The 23,380-nt window shown below is 41.6% G+C and overlaps 2 protein-coding genes across 7 annotated transcripts in view; one reads left to right on the top strand and one right to left on the bottom strand.

Moving 5' to 3' along the window:
* The window catches only part of rint1 (RAD50 interactor 1), a 47,804-nt gene extending 40,786 nt beyond the window's left edge, over nt 1-7,018 (top strand). The window contains exons 13-14 of one of the 2 annotated variants that reach the window (XM_072241294.1): nt 4,492-4,610; nt 6,446-7,018. In XM_072241294.1, the coding sequence (XP_072097395.1) occupies nt 4,492-4,610; nt 6,446-6,659 (333 nt within the window). In that variant the 3' untranslated portion in view covers nt 6,660-7,018. The remainder of the gene's footprint in view (nt 1-4,491; nt 4,611-6,445) is intronic. The other variant, XM_072241293.1, reaches the window with a different exon arrangement.
* A 9,322-nt stretch (nt 7,019-16,340) lies between these two features.
* Nucleotides 16,341-23,380, bottom strand: part of LOC140187008 (plexin-B2-like) — a 254,710-nt gene continuing 247,670 nt past the window's right edge. For all 5 annotated transcript variants that reach the window (XM_072241869.1, XM_072241873.1, XM_072241870.1 and 2 more), the window contains 2 exons: nt 17,839-17,913; nt 16,341-17,189 (listed from right to left, as the gene is read on the bottom strand). In XM_072241869.1, coding sequence (XP_072097970.1) covers nt 17,085-17,189; nt 17,839-17,913 — 180 coding nt within the window. In that variant the 3' untranslated portion in view covers nt 16,341-17,084. The remainder of the gene's footprint in view (nt 17,190-17,838; nt 17,914-23,380) is intronic.

The raw sequence follows: 23,380 nt of genomic DNA, 5'->3' as shown, positions 1-23,380 counted from the left end.
AAGTTCCCACTTGCTTCAAAAAGGCAACAATTATACCAGTGTCCAAGAAGAATAATGTGGGCTGCCTTAATGACTATCTCCCAGTAACACTTACATTGACAGTGATGAAATGCTTTGAGAAATTGGTCATGACTAGACTAAACTCCTGCATCAGCAAGGACCTGGACCCATTGCAATTTGCCCATCACCACAATAGGTCAACAGCAGACGCAATCTCAGTGGCTCTCCACATGGCTTTAGACCACCTGGACAACACAAAACACCTATGTCAGTATGCTGTTCATCGACTATAGCTCAACATTTCATACCATCATTCCCACAATCCTGATTGAGAAGTTGCAGAAGCTGGGCCTCTGTATCTCTCTCTGCAAATGGATCCTCGATTTCTTAACTAGAAGAGCACAATCTGTGTAGATTGGTGATAACATATCCTCCTCACTGACGATCAATACTGGCACACCTCAGGGGTGTGTGCTTAGTCCACTGCTCTGCTCTCTACATACACATGACTGTGTGGCTAGGCATAACTCAAATACCATCTATAAATTTGCTGACGATGCAACCATTGTAGAATCTCAGGTGGTGACAAGAGGGCATACTGGAGTGAGATATGTCAACTAGTGTAGTGGTGCTATAGCAACAACCTGGCACTCAACGTCAGTAAGATGAAAGAGCTGATTGTGGACTTCAAGAAGGGTAAGACAAAGGAACACATACCAATCCTGATAGAGGGATCAGAAGTGGAGAGAGTGAGCAGCTTCAAGTTCCTGGGTGTCAAGATCTCTGAGGATCTAACCTGGGCCCAACATATTAATATAGTTATAAAGAAGGCAAGACTGGCTATATTAGGAGTTAGGAGTGCTATTACTGTTTAGAATGCCAGTTAGATCCTAGCTTGAAATCTGTGTACGATTTTGGTCACTATGTTACAGGGAGGATGTGATGGCACTGGAGAAGATGCAGATGAGATTTGCAAAAATGTTGACAGGACATGGAAAATTATGGGTTTTATGTTTAGAAACCATAGAAAAACTACAGCACAGAAAAAGGCCTTTTGGCCCTTCTTGGCAGTGCCGAACCATTTTCTGCCTAGTCCCACTGACCTGCACACGGACCATATCACTCCATACACCTCCCATCCATGTATCTGTCCAATTTATTCTTAAATGTTAAAAAAGAACCCGCATTTACCACCTCATCTGGCAGCTCATTCCACACTCCCTCTGTGTGAAGAAGCCCCCCCCTAATGTTCCCTTTAAGCTTTTCCCCCTCACCCTTAACCCATGTCCTCTGGTTTTTTTTCTCCCCTTGTCTCAGTGGAAAAAGCCTGCTTGCATTCACTGTATCTATACCCATCATAATTTTATATACCTCTATCAAATCTCCCCTCATTCTTCTACACTCCAGGGAATAAAGTCCTAACCTATTCAACCTTTCTCTGTAACTGAGTTTCTCAAGTCCTGGCAACATCCTTGTAAACCTTCTCTGCACTCTTTTAGCCTTATTTATATCCTTCCTGTAATTTGGTGACCAAAACTGAACATAATACTCCAGATTCAGCCTCACCAATGCCTTATACAACCTCATCATAACATTCCAGCTCTTATACTCAATACTTTGATTAATAAAGGCCAATGTACCAAAAGCTCTCTTTATGACCCTATCTACCTGTGACGCCACTTTTAGGGAATTTTGTATCTGTATTCCCAGATACTGCACTCCTCAGTGCCTTACCATTTACCCTGTATGTTCTACCTTGGTTTGTCCTTCCAAAGTGCAATAACTCACACCTGTCTGTATTAAACTCCATCTGCCATTTTTCCGCCCATTTTTCCAGCTGGTCCAGGCTTTGAAAACCTTCCTCACTGTCCACTACACCTCCAATCTTTGTATCATCAGCAAATTTGCTGATCCAATTTACCACATTATCATCCAGATCATTGATATAGATGACAAGTAACAGTGGACCCAGGACTGATCCCTGTGGCACACCACTAGTCACAGGCCTCCACTTTGAGAAGCACTCTTTGGCTTCTTCCATTGAGCCAATGTCTAATCCAATTTGCCACCCCTCCATGTATACCTAGTGACTGAATTTTCCTAACTAACCTCCCATGCAGGACCTTGTCAAAGGCCTTACTGAAGTCCATGTAGACAACATCCACTGCCTTCCCTTCATCCACTTTCCTGGTAACCTCCTCAAAAAACTCCAATAAATTGGTCAAACATGACCTACCACGCACAAAGCCATGTTGACTCTCCCTAATAAGTCCCTGTCTATCCAAATGCTTGTAGATTCTGTCTCTTAGTACTCCCTCCAATAACTTACCCACTACCGACGTCAAACTTACCGGCCTATAATTTCCCGGATTACTTTTCGATCCTTTTTTTTAAACAACGGAACAATATGAGCTACTCTCCAATCCGGCACCTCACCCGTAGACACCGACATTTTAAATATATCTGCCAGGGCCCCTGCAATTTCAACACTAGTCTCCTTCAAGGTCCGAGGGAATACCCTGTCAGGTCCTAGGGATTTATCCACTTTAATTTGCCTCAAGATAGCAAGCACCTCCTCCTTTTCAATCTGTACAGTTTCCATGATCTCACTACTTGTTTCCCTTAATTCCATAGACTTCATGCCAGTTTCCTTAGCAAATACAGATGCAAAAAACCCATTTAAGATCTCCCCCATTTCTTTTGGTTCCGCACATAGCCAACCACTCTGATCTTCAAGAGGGCCAATTTTATCCCTTACAATCCTTTTACTCTTAATATACCTGTAAAAGCTCTTTGGATTATCCTTCACTTTAACTGCCGAGGCAACCTCATGTCTTCTTTTACCCCTACAGGTTTCCTTCTTAAGTATTTTCTTGCACTTTTTATACTCCTCAAGCACCTTATTTACTCCCTGTTTCCTATACATGTCATACAACTCTCTCCTTCTTTATCAGAGTTGCAATATCACTTGAGAACCAAGGTTCCTTATTCATATTCACTTTGCCTTTAATTCTGACAGGAACATACAAGCTCTGCGCTCTTAAAATTTCTCCTTTGAAGGCTTCCCACCTATACCAATTATATCCTTGCCAGAGAACAACCCGTCCCAATCCACGATTTTTAGATCCTTTCTCATTTCTTCAAATTTGGCCGCCTTCCAGTTCAGAACCAGTTTCTTAGAGAAGAATCAAAAAGTTGGGATATAGTTTCAGAGAAATTGATAGAGTTAGATAGGAGATGAGGAAAAACTTTTCACTCAGTGACGGTTGGGGTTGTGTATTCACTACCTAAAAGGGTGGTAGAAGCAAGCATTAATTACATTTTTTTAATAAAAGTAGTCATGTGTACAAAGAGCTGTGATGTACAGAGCTATTCCTCTGGTGCTTAATAAGTGGGGTTAAGACTGTAGCTCTTTTTGGATTAATGCAGACATGATGAAACAAATGGTTGTGATGCATGTTGTAAACTTCCTAATTGTTTCCTTATGATATTCTAACAAAAGCGATTAGTCTTTTTATGCATGTTTTTTTTCTGACAAACATAGTGAAATTGTGGTGTATTACAGCAACTCTGAATTTAGTAGGCTGTGATCTTACATTACTTTTTATCCCTTGGCTCTTAGCCTCAATATTCTAAAGCTTTTGTAAAAAAAACTAATTGTTCAATTAGTATTTCCAGAACTTTACCAAATTGAGACAAATTTTCTCTTAACTTCCTGGTCATGGCGGTCACAATATATTTTACAAGTTAATGTACTTAAGGTTACAAGCCTAATAAGCATTGCACCATCATCTTTCCACTTAACTTTCTAATTTGATCCTTTATTGGAGTTGGTAAATTTGTACTCATTATGTGTGATTTTCAATTACGTTGTGTACTTGTCTTCAATTACAAAGCATTCTTAATGCTATCAGAGAAACGTTTTCAATTTGTATCATCAGGAACTGGGTGAAAAATTCTATTGCTCATCCATTTGATGTCATTTTCAAATTTTGAAAATTAAGTAACTTCTCTTATTGAACATACAGCCATAGTTTTCTATGGGGGAGTTACATAACTGCCCTCACAAAACTTCAAATGGCTGGAGCCTTATTGACATTTGATGCAACTGTGAAATTTTTTTGTGTTTTAATTAGTTTATTTTTGCGGTGGGCGGCATAGGAGCCCAGCTGTTACGCTCGTTTACTGTGCCAGCGATCACTGATCGGGGTTTGATTTCTGCCACTGTTTGTAAGGAATTTGTACATTCTCCCTGTGGCTTTTTTCCAGATACTCCAGTTTCTTCCCATATTCCAAAGCTATACAGTTAGGGTGAGTGAGCTTTGTTGTGGCTGGCAGCATGGTGACACAACCTACTCCCAGTGCAATCCTCGGACGACTTTGGTCATTGACACAAAAGAGACGCACTTCACCTGTATATTTTGGTGTACATGTGACAACTAAAGTTAATCTTTACTGAATTTTGTAATTACTTTATTTTTAATTGCACAGATTATATTGGCAAATCACTTCAATGAAGGTGGAGCAGCACAACTGCAGTTTGACATGACACGGAATCTTTTCCCACTGTTTTCTCACTACTGCAAGAGACCAGAAAACTACTTCAAACAGTAAGTGAACTTGAGTGTCAGTCCATTATTTCCTAGCAGTATTGATAATATTGTATGGTATATTTTTGTGTCAAAACCACTCCAATTAAGTCATTGATTTTGCTGTAAGAGGTGAAGAGGATACGATGGAATATTGTTTATGTTTCACTGATAAGCATTTATTGTTTCTCTTTAATCAAACTTGAGCTACCTTTGTGAACTGTTGTTGTTGTCCTTCTGGTATTCTCCGACTGCTGTTGGTAGAAAGTTCCAGACAATTGAATGGCAATATATTTCAAAGTCAGGATGATTGGGAGCACCTAGTTGTTGGAGTTACTATGCACATGCTTTCCCCGTCCTCCTTGATGGAAGAGACTAAGATCATAGTACTTGCTACTAGAGTGCCTGCAGTGAATTTTGGAGGTGGTACACACTGGAGCGTGAATGGGATGTCAAATATCTATTGATATATTCGAGTGCATTGGCAGGTTTCATTTATTCGGAACAAGTAGAGAGTATTGCATCATAATCCTGTCTTGTGCCTGCAGATAGTGGCAATTAATTAAAATTCAAAATTCAAGTTTATTGTTGTCACAGGATGCCATGAAAATTCGTTTTTTTTTGTAGCAGTACAATACAAGGACAGTTAACGTAAATTATACATAACCTATGTATGCAAAATAAATAGTACAATATCAGAGCAAAATTGAGAAAGAATCAAAATAGTGTTGTGTTAACAACCTTTATTTTGCAGGAGGTAAGTCACTTAATGTGGATTTTATGTGGTTGATCTAACTTCTGGACAGTGGTGATTCCTAGAAAGTTGATGGCAGACAACTCTGTGAAGATAGCGATATTAAGTGTCAAGGGTAGGTTATTTTAGTGGGAAGGGGCCTGACACTTCCCTGGTGCAAATGTTACTTGCCACTTAATCAGCCTAGACAAGTCTTAACAAATACAGCATGCTGGCCTGCCTGTTGCCTATCAGTTGCAGCAAATTGACCATTGTGTGGATGACCTAGATCTTCTATTTTCCCTGAAACTGAACAGATTTGTGGCAAATGGATTCACATATGTATCACTGAATGTTGCCTTTTTTTTTGTTATAATTGTGTTTTCATAATATATAAATGTTAAGATGAAGGTAAGTCTTAGTTATATATTGTGAAGAACTGCAAATTACATCTTTCCAAACTAAGAACAACCATTTATTCCTTCTATCAGTAGAGCCTTCCCTTATCTAGATATTTCTTTAATTTTTTTAGTTGAACATATTTTATCGATTACTGTTCCCTTATGGTCTATTCTACTATTGCTTCTCTGTATTTGAAAAACATGTAACAGTGCTCCTCCTATTTGTACTGAAGGAAAACTATTTTAAACCAAATAACCACTTTTGTACCCACCTGTTCAAGTGCTTCAATAATTAATACATATAGAAAAGTTACATTGTCAATTAATTAAGCAGCTGAGTTTTTTTAAACCATCAGGTTTCCATCTCTGCACTTTGAGTTCCATTGTGTTATCTTGTATTTTGCTAATAGAAACCTTAGTTAGTGTTTCTTTTGTCAACCTTGTATTTTCTATACACTTTCTGTTCTTGTATTTAATTTTATTATATATTTTTCCTGGCTTTCATAGTTTGTGACTTCTTGATTACCATTAGTTCTATTGCAATTTCAGTTAATTAGAAAACTCCATTAATTGTTTATACTATCTTTTGTTGTTCACTTTACTGGTTTCATTTATAGAACATAAACACATGAACAAGGCTGTGACCTGGGAGATAATTTTCCTTAATTGTAATCTATATTAATTGTACTAAATAAGATCAAGACTTATTTTTTTCCCCCTAGGGTGAAAGAAGCTTGTATCATCCTGAATCTGAATGTTGGTTCAGCACTATTATTGAGAGAAGTCCTCCAGACTACTACTGGTTCCGTGACTGGTTCCATCGAACAGCCCACTGCTCTTGCAACTCTGAATGAAATTGGAGTTTATAAACTGGCCCCACAGGATGTTGAGATCCTTTTGAACCTAAGAACAAACTGGCCAAGTTCAGGCAAATAAGTGAACATTTGAAGCTTAATAGTAAAATAATTCTGCCTTTCTGTGCAAATGTGCGGGCTGTGCATGGTAAACAGAAATATTTTTTTTCTCAAATGCCAGCCAACATTGTTGTCTGAAATTCCATTAAATGTAAAACAATTGTATTAAAACAAAAGGAGAAAATGTATTTAAATAATGGACTAACCTGTGTACATAATTTGTTCACTTTAAACAGTTGTTAAGAATTCAGAAAAAAATGGCTCTTCAGAATCTATAAAAATGATAGAATATTTAAAAAAACTATTCCAAAATCACTCAAGGCTAAAGAATGTGTTCTCGAATAATAAAATGCATGTGAAAAAATTATTTTTTTCTTTAAAGTTTATACACAATTATCTTGTGGAAGTTAATATTATTAAATGATATGAATAAAAGCTTCTGTTGCTGAGGAAGGTTATTTAGATATTTACCAATTCCACTCTATCATTAACATGAGAAAATATGCAGAAGTTGGAAATCCAAGCAACACAGAGGGTCTCGGCCTGAAACATTGACTGTACTTTTTTCCACAGATGCTGCCTGGCCTGTTGAGTTCCTCCAGCATTTTGTATGCGTTGCCACTCTATGATTGCTGACTTATAAACTGAATTTAGTCAGATTTGCTAATTCAAAGTAAATTTATTATCAAAGTACACAACTGAAATTCCTCCTCTCTGGGCAGCCACGTAAAATACGATCACTAACTTCCAAATCTTCCCTTCCCGAACAAAAATGGAACAAGACACCAAACCCGAAATTCCCCCCTTCCTGCACAAAAAAATGAACAGTCACATAAACCCCCAAATCCCTCCTGCACAAAAAAACAAACAAAACGGAGCCGGCACATCGACCCCCAAGTCTTCCTCCCACCACCCCTGCGCAAAAAACAAGAAAGATCAGCCGAAAAACACAGGACACAAAAAAACCACTAGACTGAAAAAAGCCCACATCCAAATTGCCGAAAACCTGGGCAACACTCTCTGAGTACAGCAGCAGGCTTTCCCCACTTTGGCAGTATAGCAGAGCGATTCCAGCGATCAAAAGGCAGGCAGCTGGTGTCCGCTCTCCGCACTCACCTCGATACTCCAATCTCCCTCATTTCAATTGGCAAACAGTGGAAGCTTCAGTCAGCAAAATGGAGTCAAATATTAGTTCGTACCCCATCCCACAGCCTGCCCACACAAGGTTCATGCACACTGCCTCTGCCTCCCAGAATCCTCTCAGAGACTGCAGAGTGCTGAAGCACCCAAACAATCTCCAAACTTCCACATTTACCTCGACGTTTTAATCTCCTTCTTCGCTTTAATCAGCGAAATGGAATCGAACATTAGCTTGCAGCCTACCTGCCATGGTGCTCTCACACACTGCCTCTGCTTCCCATAATCCTGTCAAGTGACTGCAGTGCTCTGGAACACCCAAACGATCTCCAAACAGCAAATCACAGACTCTAACTGTTCCAGAATCACATCCAAGACAAAAAACAAATGTAAAAGACATAAAAGAAGTGAAATATATGTTTTTATGATCTAACGAGAGGATGTCAACGGAAGGTGAGTTGTTCACAGGCACCATCTTGACTGGAAGTGAACCATACACAATCCTGAGATTCATTTCTTGCAGGCATTCATATTAAATACAAGAAATGCAATAAAATCCAAGAAAGACCATACCCAACAAAATGGACAGCCAACCAATGTGCAAAAGATAACAAGATGTGCAAATAATAACAAGAAATTAAAAAGAAATAATAAATAAGCAATGTTAAGAACATGAGGTGAAAAATCCTTGAAAGTGAGTCCATAGGTTGTGGGAACAGTTCATTGATGGGCCAAGTGAATTTGAGTAAAGTTATCCCTACTGGCTCAAGAGCCTGAAGATTGAAGGGTAATAATTGTTCCTGAACTTGGTGTTGGTCTTGAGCTCCTGTACCTCCTCCCTGATGGCAGCAATGAGAAGAGAGCATGGCCTGGATGATGGGCACCGTTGATGATGGATGCTGCTTTCTTGCAACAACACTGTATAGATGTGCTCAGTGATGAGGAGGGCTTTACCCGTGAATGGCTTGGCTGCATCCACTACTTTTGTACGATTTTCCATTCAGTGGTGTTGGTGTTTCTATACCAGGCTGTGATGCAGCCAGTTAATATACTCTCCACCACACATCTACAGAAGTTAGTCAAAGTTTTAGATGACATGTGGAATCTTTGCAAACTTCTAAGAAAGTGGACTTGCTGCAGTCCTTTTTTCGTAATTGCACTTAGTTGCTGGGTCCAGGACAGATCCCCCTCTGCACCTCTGACCCCCTGATGTGCACTGGCTCATGAACCTTTGGTTTCCTCTGCCTGAAATCAATAATCAGTTCCTTGCTCTTGCTGACATTGAGAGGTTGTTGGTGTGGCAGCACTCAGCCAGATTTCCAATCTCCCTCTTACATGCTGATCCATCACCACCTTTGATTTGGCCAGCAATAGTAATTCCATCAACAAACTTAAATATGTCATTGGAGCTGTGCTTAGCTCTACAGTCTTAAGTGGAAAGCGAGTAGAGCAGGGGACAAAGCTCACAGCCTTGTGGTGCACCTGTGCTGATGGAGATTGTGGAGGAGATGTTGCCCATCCAAACTGACTGGAGTCTGCAAGTGAGGAAATCGAAGATCCAATTGCACAATATGTCTTGAAGGTTATTGATTAGTTTTGAGGGGATGATAATATTGACTGCTGAGCTGTAATTGTTGAAGAGCATCCTGATGTATACATTTTTGATGTCCAGGGTTGAGTGAAGAGTCAATGAAATGGTATCTGCTGTTGACTTCTTGTGATGGTAGTCAAATTAGAGCAGAACCGAGTTCCTTCTCAGGCAGGAGTTGATGTGTTTTCATCACCAATCTCTGAAAGCACTTCATTACAGTGGATATAAGTGCTACTATTCGATAGTCAAAAAGGCAAGCACAGGTATAATTGAAGCCTGCTTGAAGTAGGTGGGGATCTCAGACTGCTGAAGTGCAGGGTTAAAGATATCGGCACTCCAGTCAGTTGATCAGCACAGGTGTTTAGTACTTGGTTGGGTATCCTGTTTGGGCTGGATGCTTACTGTGGGTTCACCCTCCTGAAGGATGCTCTTATGTTGGCCTCAGAGACTGAAATCACAGGGTCTTTGGGGGCTGTGATAATTCATGAATTTATCTCCATGTTTTGATAGTTAAAGCAAGCATAAAAGGTATTGAGCTCATCTGTGGGTGAAACCTTGTGATCACCTACTATGAAGGCTCTCAGCCCGAAACGTCGGCCATTTACTCTTTTTCATAGATGCTGCCTGGCCTGCTGAGTTCCTCCAGCATTTTGTGTGTTGTTTGGATTTTCAGCATCTGCAGATTTCCTTGTATTTGTATCACCTTCCATGTGACGCTTGGTTTCACTTTGTAGGAGGTGATAGCATTCAAGCCCTAACACAGCTGTTGAGCATCCTTCAGTGATTCAAGTTTGGTCCAGAACTGCCACTTTGCATGTAAGATGGCTTTCTGGAGATCGTACCTGGACCTCTTGTATTTTACTTGGATGCCAGACCTGAATGCCACTGATCTGGCCCTGGGGAAACACTTGTCTATGACCGTTTTTATAAAGTTCATGACAACTGTGGTATATTTATTCATATCATTTGATGAGTCCTTGAACTCTGCCCAGTCCACCGACTCAAAGCAATCCTGTAGCTGTTCATTTACCTCCTACGATCATTTCTTCATTTCCTTACTTAGACCATAAGATATAGGTGCAGAATTAGGCCATTTGGCCCATCAAGTCTGCTCTGCCATTTCATCATGGCTGATCCACTTCCCTTTCAGTTCCAATCTCTGGAACTTTGCTCTTTTAACTTCTGCCTGTATGCAGTTTAGAGGAGGACAGCCAAATGATCAGATTTCCGAAAATACGGTCTAGGATTGAACAGAAGGCATTCCTTATGCTAATATAGCAGTGGCCATGCGTGTTGGGACCCTTTTCATTGCAGGTGATAAGTTGACAATAATTGGTCAGAAATTTCTTCCAACAAGCCTGATTGAAGTCTGCGACAATGATTTGAAAGGCGTTGGGGTAGGCTGTTTCTTGTTTGCTGATTGCAGCACTCACTACCTTGAGGGCCAGACAGCATCAATGGAAAAGAGTTGATGTTTTGGGCCGAGACCTCTCATCAGGACGCGAGTATCATCAGTGAATACGGCAGGTCTTGATTTAGCCATCTCTCCATGAAACACCAAATGCAGCAATCCCTCATTTTCCGCTGATAAAACAACTTTGCCCTTACCTCCTCAGTCTCGTTCTCCAGTGACTATAAATTTGCTAACAGGATACTGGGTAGAAAACGTTTCATACCCCAGTGTTTTAGTCTGATTTGGAGCCCTCCCCTCCTCTCTCTCTTCTCTGTTTAAAAGTGCCTTCATTCTTGAGAGTTAAGTCTGCCACGTCCTTTGAGGATTATGAAATTGCTCATTTGTTAAGACAGTTGAAAAGTACATTACTTAAAGGGAAACTACAGGCTGCAGATTGCAGAAAGAGTAGTTCGGAAGTGTATTTAGAAGTTTTGTAAGCTGCTTGCAAAATGTGGTTTTTCACCAGCACCATCTTGTCTTTTTTTTCCTTATGTGCTGGTTTACTGAAATTTTTGTTATACTGTCTGATTGGACAATTAGTGAAGTTCTCTAACTGTTATACGTTAGATATCAGGTTGGTATGTGGCACTTAACAGGTCATCAGGAGGAGGCTTACCTTTGGGAGTTTTCTGAAATGTGTGAGACTGCAGAAGTGGGAAATTGCAGTTTAATGGACCATATGTATGACAAAACTTTCTTTATTCTAAACGATCCAAAATAGTCTTGGTTGTGAATTTTAATTGAGTATGTTTAACCTAATGTGCCTGGTGGGAAGCTAATGCAATCTAAAATTGGCTAGGATGTGATGTAAGCAATCTGTCGGTTTATGGGCAGCTGGGGAAATGATTGCGCAGAAGTTAACATTGCTCCTGTGCTTTCACTCTTTTAGCATGAATGCAGCATTTGCCCTTCACCTTTGACCTTCTTTACTTTGATTTTTCACTTTCCCGCCAGTCCTCATCCAGATGAACTCTTTCATGTTTTATTCTTAGCTGCATATTTGTAGCAGTTCATGCTGGGGAAAAGGGGTAGGATATGGGAAAGGGACACTGCTATTCTGTTCATGGCCCAGACGCCTTACACTGTTGGAAAATGAATATGGTCTATATAGGAAAGTAAAACGTCTTGTAGGAAAAGAGGACCAGCAGAGTACAATGCTTAGGCAAGAAGTAAAAACAAACAAGTTATTAGTAATAGTCTCAGGAATGCAATGCAATGAATTCCTAAACCATAATGAAAAGGGCTGTACACTCAGCCAGTCCATCACAGGCACAATCCTCCATACCACTGAAGATATTTTCTAAAGGTGCTGCTTCAAAAAGACAGCATCCATCATTTAGGTCTTTTACCATCTGGGACATGACCTTTTCTCACTATTACCATTGTGGAGGTACCATACCTGAAGAACTACACTCAATGTTTTAGGATCAACTTCTTCCCTTCTGCCATCAGATTTCTGATTGGTTCAAGAACCTATGAGCACTACCTTGCTATTCCTCTTTTTACATACTATTTTTATTCTAGCTTAAATAATTTGTTATGCCTGCACTGTATTGCTGCCACAAAACAAATTTCACAACTTAGGTCAGTGACAATAAATGTGATTCTGAAACTTAATTAAATGCAGGACAGCCATCCCCATGACAGCCCAGTGGTGAAGTGACTAACAGTTATTAGATTTTAATGCTAAACTGGCAAAGATTAAACATCCATCAACATTGTTACTTTCCATTAATCAATCAAAATATTTATGAATCCAAAAGACTGGCTGTATATTATTCCACTGTAACTGCCTTGGATTCCAAACTGTTTGCCTTGGCGTGCTGTACGACCAGGGAGGTAGCAACTAGGCTGATGGGAGCAGCTGGATTAATCTGTGTGAAGTTATTGGAGCAGCCTCTGCGCCAAAATAACATGGACAACACTTTCCCAATAAAAATACAGCCCTACAAGTAAAGCTATTACTATAATTTAGAAAGTTTACTATCAAATTCTGGAAAGTAGATAGTAGAAATTACACTACATTGAACGCAAGGGAGAAATGAAGAATTTGTAGGTTTTAGTCAAGTAAGAGCTGCGGAACAGACTCGAAGGGCTGAATGGCCTAATCTGCTCCTATGTGTTATGGTCTGAGAGTTGCTGGAACACAGCCAAGTTCTTTACCCAGAACCAGCTCTAACACTGTTTCTTGGAGATTAATGAAGTAGATTAATGAAGCAGATTAATGAAGCACATTAACTTGAAAATGGAATACTTGAGAAATAAAACTGAAATCCAATTGCTCCTTCTAAAAAAATAATGAAAAATAACTCAAATTTCAGAATCAACAAACATGATGTCAAAACGTTAAGTTCTGCTGCCGTATCATACGTAGCAGAACTACCATGCACAATAACAAGGACCTACAAAAAGGCAGGCCTAATGTCAAGCAGTTATCCCTGGAAAAAACACAAATAGTCTGAGTCACAGGGTCTGAACAGAACCTGTCTGAGATAAACAGGGCAAATGGACAACACATAAAAATAAAAACAAACAGAAAATTCAGCACAGGCGTTGAGCCAGAGACTAGAATGCAAAACATAAAATTTTAAGTCCCTGAGCTTTATGATAGCAGCATGTTTGTGTTTCTGCTCTTAAAAGTGCAGGACTAGTCAGAAGATGAAAACTAAGGGCCCAAACCTTCCTACAAGGAAATTGTGATCACTACTCCTACTAAACCCGTGCTTTCTTGGAGTAGCTCCCCTCAAAGGAACTTCTTCCTGAAAGCCAGATCCAAAGTGATCAGCAATGCTCACTGCTGCACAGGCCTTTTTAAAATGGCCTTTGACAAAAGACTATCAACATATCAACATAGGCATATCAAAATGCCTATCAACAGTATCGCAGACTGTATCTTACTGTTTACAATCCATAAACATTCAAAAACTACTAAAACAAAGCTTTTTGCTTTGGAGAAAAAAAACAATTGAATATACTCAAGACAATAAAAAATGACCTTGTACAATATTTACCCTTCATTGCTGCAACAGGAACAATCAAGATCCACATTAGAGCACAGTAAACACAAAATAATCTGCAGATGCTGGATCACCTGCTGAGTTCCTCCAGCATGTTGTGAGTGTTGCTTTGATCAATCTCAGACACTTCTCTCCCCTTTCTCATCTCCCGGTCTCCATCTCTGGAGACAAACTGTCCACTGACATCTTCTACAAGCCCACTGACTCTCATAACTGCCCCGACTATACCTCTTCCCACCCTGCCACATGCAAAAATGCCATTCCCTATTCCCAGTTCCTCTGTCTCTGCCGCATCTGCTCCCAGGATGAGGCTTTCCGTTCCAGGACATCTCAAATGTCCTCAGGATTGTGGTTTCCCTTCTACCATCATCAATGATGCCCTCACCCGCATCTCCTCCATTTTCCGCACTTCGGCCCTCACCCCGTCTTCCCATCACCACAACAGGGACAGAGTTCCCCTTGTCCTCACCTACCACCCCACCAGTCTCCGGATCCAGCACATTATCCTCCGCAACTTCCGCCACCTTCAACAGGACCCCACCACTAAGCACATCTTTCCCTCTCCACCCCTATCCGCTTTCCACAGGGATCGATCCCTCCGCAACTCCCTGGTCCACACGTCCCTCCCCACGGATCTCCCACCCGGCACTTATCCCTGTAAGCGTAAGTGCTACACCTGTCCCTACACCTCCTCTCTTGCCACCATTCAGGGCCCCAAACAGTCCTTCCAGGTGAGGCAACACTTCACTTGTGAGTCTGTTGGGGTCATCTATTGCATCCGGTGCTCCCAGTGCGGCCTCCTCTACATCGGTGAAACCCGACGCAGATTGGGGGACCTCTTCGTCGAGCACCTCCGCTCCGTCTGCCACAACAGACAGGATCTCCCAGTAGCCACCCACTTCAACTCTGCTTCCCACTCCCATTCAGATATGTCCATACATGGCCTCCTCTACTGCCATGATGAGGCTAAACTCAGGTTGGAGGAGCAACACCTCATATACTGTCTAGGTAGTCTCCAGCCCCTTGGTATGAACATAGAATTCTCCAACTTCCAGTAATTCCCTCCCCCTCCCTTCCCCTATCCCTACGTCACCCTGCCCCCTCCCCCGGCTGCCTATCACCTCCCTCATGGTTCCACCTCCTTCTACTACCCATTGCGTTTTCCCTATTCCTGCTTCACCTTTCCTGCCTACCTGCTTCCTCTCCCCTACCCCTTTATCTTTCCCCTTACTGGTTTTTCCACCTGGAACCTACCAGCCTTCTCCTTCCCACCCTCCCCCCACCTTCTTTATAGGGCTTCTGCCCCTTCCCTCTACAGTCCTGACGAAGGGTTCTGGCCCGAAACGTCAACTCACTGTTTCCACGGATGCTGCCTGACCTGCTGAGTTCCTCCAGCATGTTGTGAGTGTTGCTTAGAGCACAGCAGCTCTCTCCAGTCCAGGCCAATCAACTGTATTAAAATCAGGACTTGATTAAACAACTCGCCTTTAAATGAAATACTTGGAACGTGATTTCATATTTCCATCCATAAGCTGAGTCAAGGCTAGAGCCCAATAAAATAATCAGCAAAAAACAAATGTGGAATTAAGATAAACATTTCAAGAGATAGATGAAGATATGGAACTTGTCACTAGTTGTTCAAGCAAAGAGTAGAATTTCACTGAAGAGAACAAACAAACAGTGCAGCGGGGAGAAGAGAACAGATAGATGAGGAAACCTGATCTTCGGGAGCCAAATGGTCTACTTCTGAACAGCGCATTCATGCAATTTATTGTAAAGCTTCTTAATTTTGAACAGTTAGAACTAAGATAGATTCTGACTATATATCCCTTTTTACTGAAACTTGTGGAGGAAAAAAAAAGTCATGCGGATAAATATTGAGGTGACAAGTCTAATGCAAAATATATATACTGAATTCAAATAACTGTCATCATAATCGGCAGCTTTGAATTATTCAATCCCACTTAAGTCTGTCCATTTAATAAATTGTGCAATAAGGTTAATAAAGGAATATTATTAGCATTAAATCTGCCAGGTGAATCTTATGGTTATAGCTACAACCTGTAGGAGAAATGGCAACAAGAGTAAGTATCCTGCATGACAGTCGCTGAAAGATTGGAATTACATTGAGTCATAATTAGCAGTCTGCATAATTCAAGTGATGCATAGGCTTAATAATCAGTGCAGTCTGCAATGTATCTTTTTTTCTCACATGCAAACATGCAAGTCTCTGCTTGGGCCAGATCATGCTGATCAAGCCTGGACTTGCTTTAAGACTAGAGTCAAACATTGTGCGGCAGGTAACCTTTGACAGGGGATGCACAGAGCTTGCACAAAATGCTCTGAAACCAGCCAGCTGTCAGTCAGTGTGAATATTAATACAGACCTTTATACCCATACTGAAGCTACACAATGGATATCAGAATAACCAATTGTCACTTTTTAGCAGCTGAAATATTTTTCAGTGTACTTAATTTATAAATGAAACCCCTTGATCACAAGGAATAAATAAAACGCTGTATTTATTTGCCACACCATCTCCCAAATTATATCAAAAATATCAAAGACATTTCAGTAGTCACTAGCTCTATTTGTAAAAAAAACTTCTAAAATGTCATTTTAACATAAATTTACAGGCATTCTCTACTTGGTCTGTTTTACATACAATTAAGAAATGATTTTGCATTAGCATTCCACAGTTTCTATTTCAGTCTCAATGTCAAAAGCAAACAAGATAAAATGATAAGTATAAAAATCATGCCATTTTTGTTGTAACAATCAACTAGAAAATGTATCAGAATGCACATAATAAATGGCAGTACTTTTAATAATGGTCTAATGAATTGTTTCGAAAAAACTGCTCTTAATAGATGATAAGAAGAAAACACTGTACTGTACAAGGCTCAACCCACCGGAACAGAATAGAGCAGAGTGTGGGCCAAATCATTAAAGCAGTTTTAGGGCTCAGATAATTTATACTCTTTGAAATAAAATGTAGTTCAGTACAAGACATCCTTATTTCATCAACTAAGTTGTTTACATTTTTACGACAATTCTCCACAGGTTTTTATAGACCAAGTTTATAATACAATATAGAATATTAGTTAATTTACAAAATAATAGCCTTCAAGCTTTGAATTAATTAAGAACTGCAAAGGTGATCAGCAGAGTAAAAATAACACTATTTTCTTCTCTAGGTAATAAAATTTAACATCTGAGCTTCCATTATGCATAACAGCCATGAAATGGTCAAAGGTCCGTCGTTTTATTCTCAAGTGCAGCTGCTATTTGCTGCAGTCGGACAGCGAGCTGCATCTTCTGTGCTGCTGGATCTTGTTCTAAGGCATTTATTATCTGTAAATCCAAAGAGTGTGGCTGTGTTAGTACTGAAATTAAACTACAGATTAAAACACTAATTTCTGTTTTCTCCCCCCACACATTTAATCTTGTGTTGAAATACAACATTAAAAATAACTGAAGTAATTCAAGCAAAATTCTAATAAGTATCAAAATATTTAACATCCTATCTGCCAAATCTGTATATTTTGATGCAGGTACTGCAAATAAATAATACTAAATTATAGGATACTAATCACTGTAAGTAAACAAAATTGGTATCAAATGCTTAGAAGTACTCCTGACATTTGTAGGGCAGCACAGTCTCAGTGCCTTGGGTGCTGCCCCTGTGGAGTTTGAACATTTCCTTTGTGACCTCCAGAGGCAACAGGTCCTCCCCATCATTAATTTGTGCCGGTAAAATTTGGCCACCGTAAATTACTCCCAGCATTAGAATCAAAGGGGAGTTAATGAGTGCATGTGAGAGAATGTAAGTAGCAGATGAGCAGGGAAATGAACAAGTTGAATTAGACAAACGGGATTCTTCCCATTTTCAGATATACAGCAATGCCTTATAAACTTCTCCCTGGAGGCCAGTATGAAGTCAATGGGCTGAACCTGTATCACAATAGATACAAAGGAATGGGAGTACGCAGCAGAAGCTCACCTGATCGTAGTATTTGTTGGTGTATTGGTATAACTGATGCAGTGCTACCACAGTATTCAGCTTGTCTGTATGAGCCTGAAAAATAAAACACAGAGATAACAGTCATGAAAATATTATACTTTTATAATAATTATTAAGTAACAATCTTGAGTTAAGTGTCATTATGATAGAACTAATGAGGCACCAGAACAATAGATCGCCCCTGGCCTGCACAATCTCCAGTTCTGAAACAAGTACACGCAAACACTTCGGAAGGTGAATCTGCTGGCAACCAGTTTTTGTAGGCACACTATCATATCTACCCACATCGCTTATATGACGACAGACCAAGTTATCAGGAGATTGATGCTGATGAGAGAGATAAGAGAGACAATGGAGAAACATTCGAAATGCTAATGAGAGAGAAGAGAGAGATTAACGAGCAAGAAACACACTTCAGAATATTGACAGACCGGTTGCTTTGAACCTGAACTGTTTGAAGTTTGATGGACAGGCGATACCCCAGCAGAGGGATAAAAGGAACAGGTTCGCTAAGGCACGACACACCACGAGATCACGAGATAAAGAGACCCTGGAAGAGCGGTGTGCCCCGACAAGTTGGTGGGATTTTGGAGGTCTGGTCGCGGGAACCGACCATAGACGTACAGGGTGAAAAGGTACGATCGGCGGGAACCTAGTGTGTGTGTTTGCCCTTGCCTGGGTGCCGGGTTCACCGCGGAAGAACGGTCGTATCCAGAACAGAGGGGTCACAGTCAGTGACCACTGAAGACATTAAAAGGGTTCGCCCGAAAGCTAACTGCGAAGAACATCAAAGGTCTGTCTGAATCAGATTTGCATATTATCGCTCTCTCTCTCTCCAACGGCACAACAGTGATTACTGCGAACTGTACTAAGCTGAACTGAACTCTTGAGACTGATCATTTTACCCCTAGACTGCGATAGAGCTTGGTTGATTCCTATTACCCTAGTTCTGTGTACAGGTGTGTTTTATCATTGCTAACCTGTTACATTTATATTCTTACGATTAGAGTACTGTGTTACTTATTTCTTTAATAAAACTTTATTAGTTTCTGTTAACCAGACTCCAACTAAGTGGTCCATTTCTGCTGGTTTGGCAACCCAGTTACGGGGTACGTAACATAAGTGGGGATCTCGTCTGCGATTTTGAACGCCAAATTTGGGACTGGGTATATTGATTGGGTTAAAATTCCCGAAAGAAAGAAAGGGCAAACAGCAGAAATGGAGATTGAGGAATTTCTAAAGACGCCAACCTTGGAGGCATTAGAGGATGCCAGGAAATCAGAATTGGCAACTGTGGCCAAATGGATGAATCTTTTTAAGGGGAAGTCGACAATGAGGAGAGCGGAGATACACAGAGCTATCATAGAGCACTATGTATCTAAAGGAGTGTTTCCCCAAGGGGAGCTGGAGGTGGTATCTATGGGCAAACCTAGTGGAGAAGCAGTACAGCTGCAGATTGAAAAATTGAGACTCGAGCACGAGTTCCAGGTAAAACAGCTGGAATGAGAAGAGAGGGACAGGCAGTTAGAATGAGAAGCGACAGAGAAACAGAGGGAAAGGGAATTTGAGCTGGAGAAGTTAAGGATGAGGCTAGCGCAGGGGCCCATGCCGAACCAAGGTGGAGGGTTCAGGGCGACCCAGGAGGTTAGGCTGGTTCTCCCATTTGAGGAGGCCGATGTTGATCGGTACTTTCTCCATTTTGAAAAAGTCGCTGCAAGTCAGGACTGGCTGAGGGATAAGTGGGCTGTTTTGCTTCAGAGCGTACTTAAAGGAAAAGCTCAACAAGCTTACTCGGCATTGTCCGCAGAAGATGCCCAGAGGTATGATGTGGTGAAAGAGGCGATACTCAGGATTTATGAGTTGGTCCCGGAGGCATACCGGCAGACGTTCCGGAATGCGAGGAAGCAGTGGGGCCGCACGTATTTAGAGTTTGCCCGTGAGATGTAGATGAGCGTTGGTGCGCCTCGAAAAGGGTCAGTGGGGATTATGACAGACTGCTACAGCTAATACTGATTGAGCAGTTTAAAGGTTGTGTCCCTGAAGGTATGAGGCCCTATCTAGATGAGAAAGAGGCAGAAACCTTAGCCACAACTACTAAGTTAGCGGATGAATACGTGTTAACGCACAAAGCAAAGTTTACCCCGGGTAAAAGCTGCCAGAAGGGTAGTCAAGAGGGCAGAGTCCGCCAGAAAAGTCAGAAAGTAAGCCGGGGACTAGTGAGAGGGATAAGGTAGACAGGAAGCAGTTTGGTAGGAAGTCTCCTGGGGCTGTATGCTATAATTGTGGGAAAGCCGGTCACTTTGCGTCCAGGTGCTTTGCCCCAAAGAAAGAGACGGGGAAAGGAAAAACGACGGTTCCGACTGGCTGTATTGAGCTGGCAAACAAACCGCTAGGGGAGAAGAGGTTTGATAAAGTTCAGGAAGGGCACGAGAAGCTTACCTCAGCCGGATTGGTGTCGGTGAAGGAGGGGTTAAACCCAGTTCCAGTGCGGATCTGGAGAGACACTGGAGCTTGTCAGTCATTGATCTTAAGGAGTGTTTTAGACTTTAGTTCAGAGACTGAGACTGGGGAGGTCAGTGTGATAAAAGGCATTGGGAAAGAGACTGAAGGGGTACCTTTGCACCAGGTACACCTAAAAAGCGACTTGGTCTCCGGACCGGTCATGATCGGGGTGAGGCCCGAACTACCAATGGAAGACGTGGAAGTCTTACTCGGTAATGACCTCGCCGGTGGAAATGTGTTCTCAGCAGTAAAACTGACAAGCCAGCCTGCCAGCATTGAGGCCCCGCCCATGGACTCACAGATTTATCCCGTTTGTGCAGTGACTCGGCGCATGTCCAGAAAGGCTGCCGAAGTGAATATAGATTTAGCGGAGACGTTTTTACCAGCCTTGTACCAGGAGGGGTTAGAAAGTGAGAAGCAGCTTAGTGAAACGGAAGTTGAGGTAGACTTATCATTAGCAAGGAAGGAATTTATACAGGCACAGGAACGAGACGAGGAGCTAATAGTGTTGGCGGAGACAGCTCTCTCAGAAGCAGAATTAAAAAGGGAGCCAATGGGCTATTATGTGAAGGAGGGAGTACTAAGGAGGAAATGGAGACCAAGTACCATGTCCGCAGATGAGGAATGGGGTGTGATAGTGCCGAAAATTTATGGGGATGAGATTTCTAACCTGGCCCACAAGGTACCGCTCGGTGGACATTTTGGGGTGAGGAAGACAGTCGATAGAATCGTGAAAGGGTTTTACTGGCCGCACAGGAGGAAGAATGCTATTGACTATTGTAGATGTGAGCTAACACAATTACAGTCTATTGATATGCTAACAGCTTGCCACGATAGGCGAGCAGACCTAGTCGGTGTTATCATGAAAATTAATGAGGCTAGGGCGCCACCTGATAAGGGGAAAACCCATTTTGAAAAGGTAAGTATGGTGCCGACCAGATGGGAGAACTCTATTATTTTGGCCAACTTTGCTGATGAGTTCTCTCACTTAACCCCCGAACAGAGCGAGCCGCTGATAAAGCTAACTAACCAGTACTCAGACGTACGTCCGGATGTCCGGAGGTGATGCAAAGAGCTGGGACATGGTGTTGTTGTCACATCAGGTCAGCCTAGTGAGCAACACCCCTATAGGATGATTAATTCAGTGACAAAAGGGCTAAGGAACGCAGAAGCGTATATTGACGATTTAGTGGTCTGGAGTGACACGTGGGAGGGGCACATTGTGGCAGTAGAGGAACTGTTTTAAAAGCTGTTTGAAGCCAGCCTGACAGTGAACCTCGCAAAAAGTGAATTCGGCCACAGAAAGATCACTTATCTGGGATTTGTGGTAAGACAGGGGCAGCTGGCACCGATGCAGACTAAGGTGCGGGCTATCTCTGAAGTCCCCACCCCGACAGACAAGAGACCCTTGAGAAGGTTCTTGGGGATGATGGGGTACTATCGGAAGTTTTGCAAAAACTTTGCGGATATTACCCTCCCTCTTACTAAGCTCTTGCCAAAGAATGCTAAGTTTGTGTGGGACGACCTTTGTTATATTCGTCTGGGACGGAAACCACTGAGAATTTACACTGATCACAACCCAGTGGTGTTTTTGAGCACTATGAAGGATAAAAACAAAAGGTTGCTAAGTTGGAGCCTGGTCTTAGAGGAACTTGATATTCAAATAAAACATATAAAAGGAAGGGAAAATGTGATTGCTGACTGTCTGTCAAGGTGTTGACAACTTAAAGTTTTCTGTACTAGCTGAATAGCTGATGAACCTGTATATTAGTGTGTGTCTAATAATGTATTCATGCCCATAATTTTTACCCCAGTAAAAATCCTTTGAAGGATAGGGGTGTGACAACAAGCCAAGTTATCAGAAGATTGACGCTGATGAGAGTGATAAGAGAGACAATGGAGAAACATTCAAAATGCTAATAAGAGAGAAGAGAGAGATTAATGAGAAAGAAACACACTTCAAAATATTGACAGACCGGTTGCTTTGAACCTGAACTGTTTGAAGTTTGATGGACAGGCGATACCCCAGCAGGGGGATAAAAAGAACAGGTTCGCTGAGGCACGACACACCACGAGATCACGAGACCCTGGAAGAGCGGTGTGCCCCAAGTCGGTGGGATTTTGGAGGTCTAGTCGCGGGAACCGACCATAGACGCACAGGGTGAAAAGGTACGATCAGCGGGAACCTGGTGTGTGTGTCCGCCCTTGCCTGGGTGCTGGGTTCACCGCGGAAGAACAATCATATCCGGATCAGAGGGGTCACAGTCGGTGACCACAGAAGACATTAAAAGGGTTCGCCCGAAAGCTAACTGCGAAGAACATCAAAGGTCTGTCTGAATCAGATTGCATATTATCTCTCTCTCTCTCTCTCTCCAATGGCACAACAGCGATTACTGCGAACTGTACTAAGCTGAACTGAACTCTGCGTCACTTGAGACTGATCATTTTACCCCTAGACTGCGATAGAGCTTGGTTGATTCCTATTACCCTAGTTCTATGTACATGTGTGTTTTATCATTGCTAACCTGTTGCATTTATATCCTTACGATTAGAGTACTGTGTTACTTATTTCTTTAATAAAACTTTATTAGTTTCTGTTAACCAGACTCCAACTAAGTGGTCCGTTTCTGCTGGTTTGGCAACCCAGTTACGGGGTACCTAACACTTATTAATTACTTCACTGCCTACATGCCTTCAACTCATCTGCTTGTCTTGCAGAAGTCAGTCATCTCAACATCCTCATCTCAAAATTGGACAGCAGCTGAGAACTTGTGCTTAATATACATGAGGGTACACTGGAGGCTTGTTGTACAACCACCTAACTGCTGTAATGATTTCAACAGACCCCAACGTTGAAAGATGGTTACTGGAGAGGATTCTTAGGGATAGGATTTATGAAGATTTGAAAAACCATGGCCCAATTAGGGACAGTCAGTATGGCTCTGTGGAGCAAGTTGTAACTTACTACCCTGATTGAGTTTTTTTGAAGAGGTGACAAAGGTTACTGATGAAAGTAAAG

This window comes from Mobula birostris, chromosome 23 (genome assembly GCF_030028105.1).
Source record: "Mobula birostris isolate sMobBir1 chromosome 23, sMobBir1.hap1, whole genome shotgun sequence".
NCBI lineage: Eukaryota > Metazoa > Chordata > Chondrichthyes > Myliobatiformes > Myliobatidae > Mobula > Mobula birostris.
Note: the sequence above shows the minus strand (reverse complement) of the source record. Positions and strands in the feature narration are given on the sequence as shown.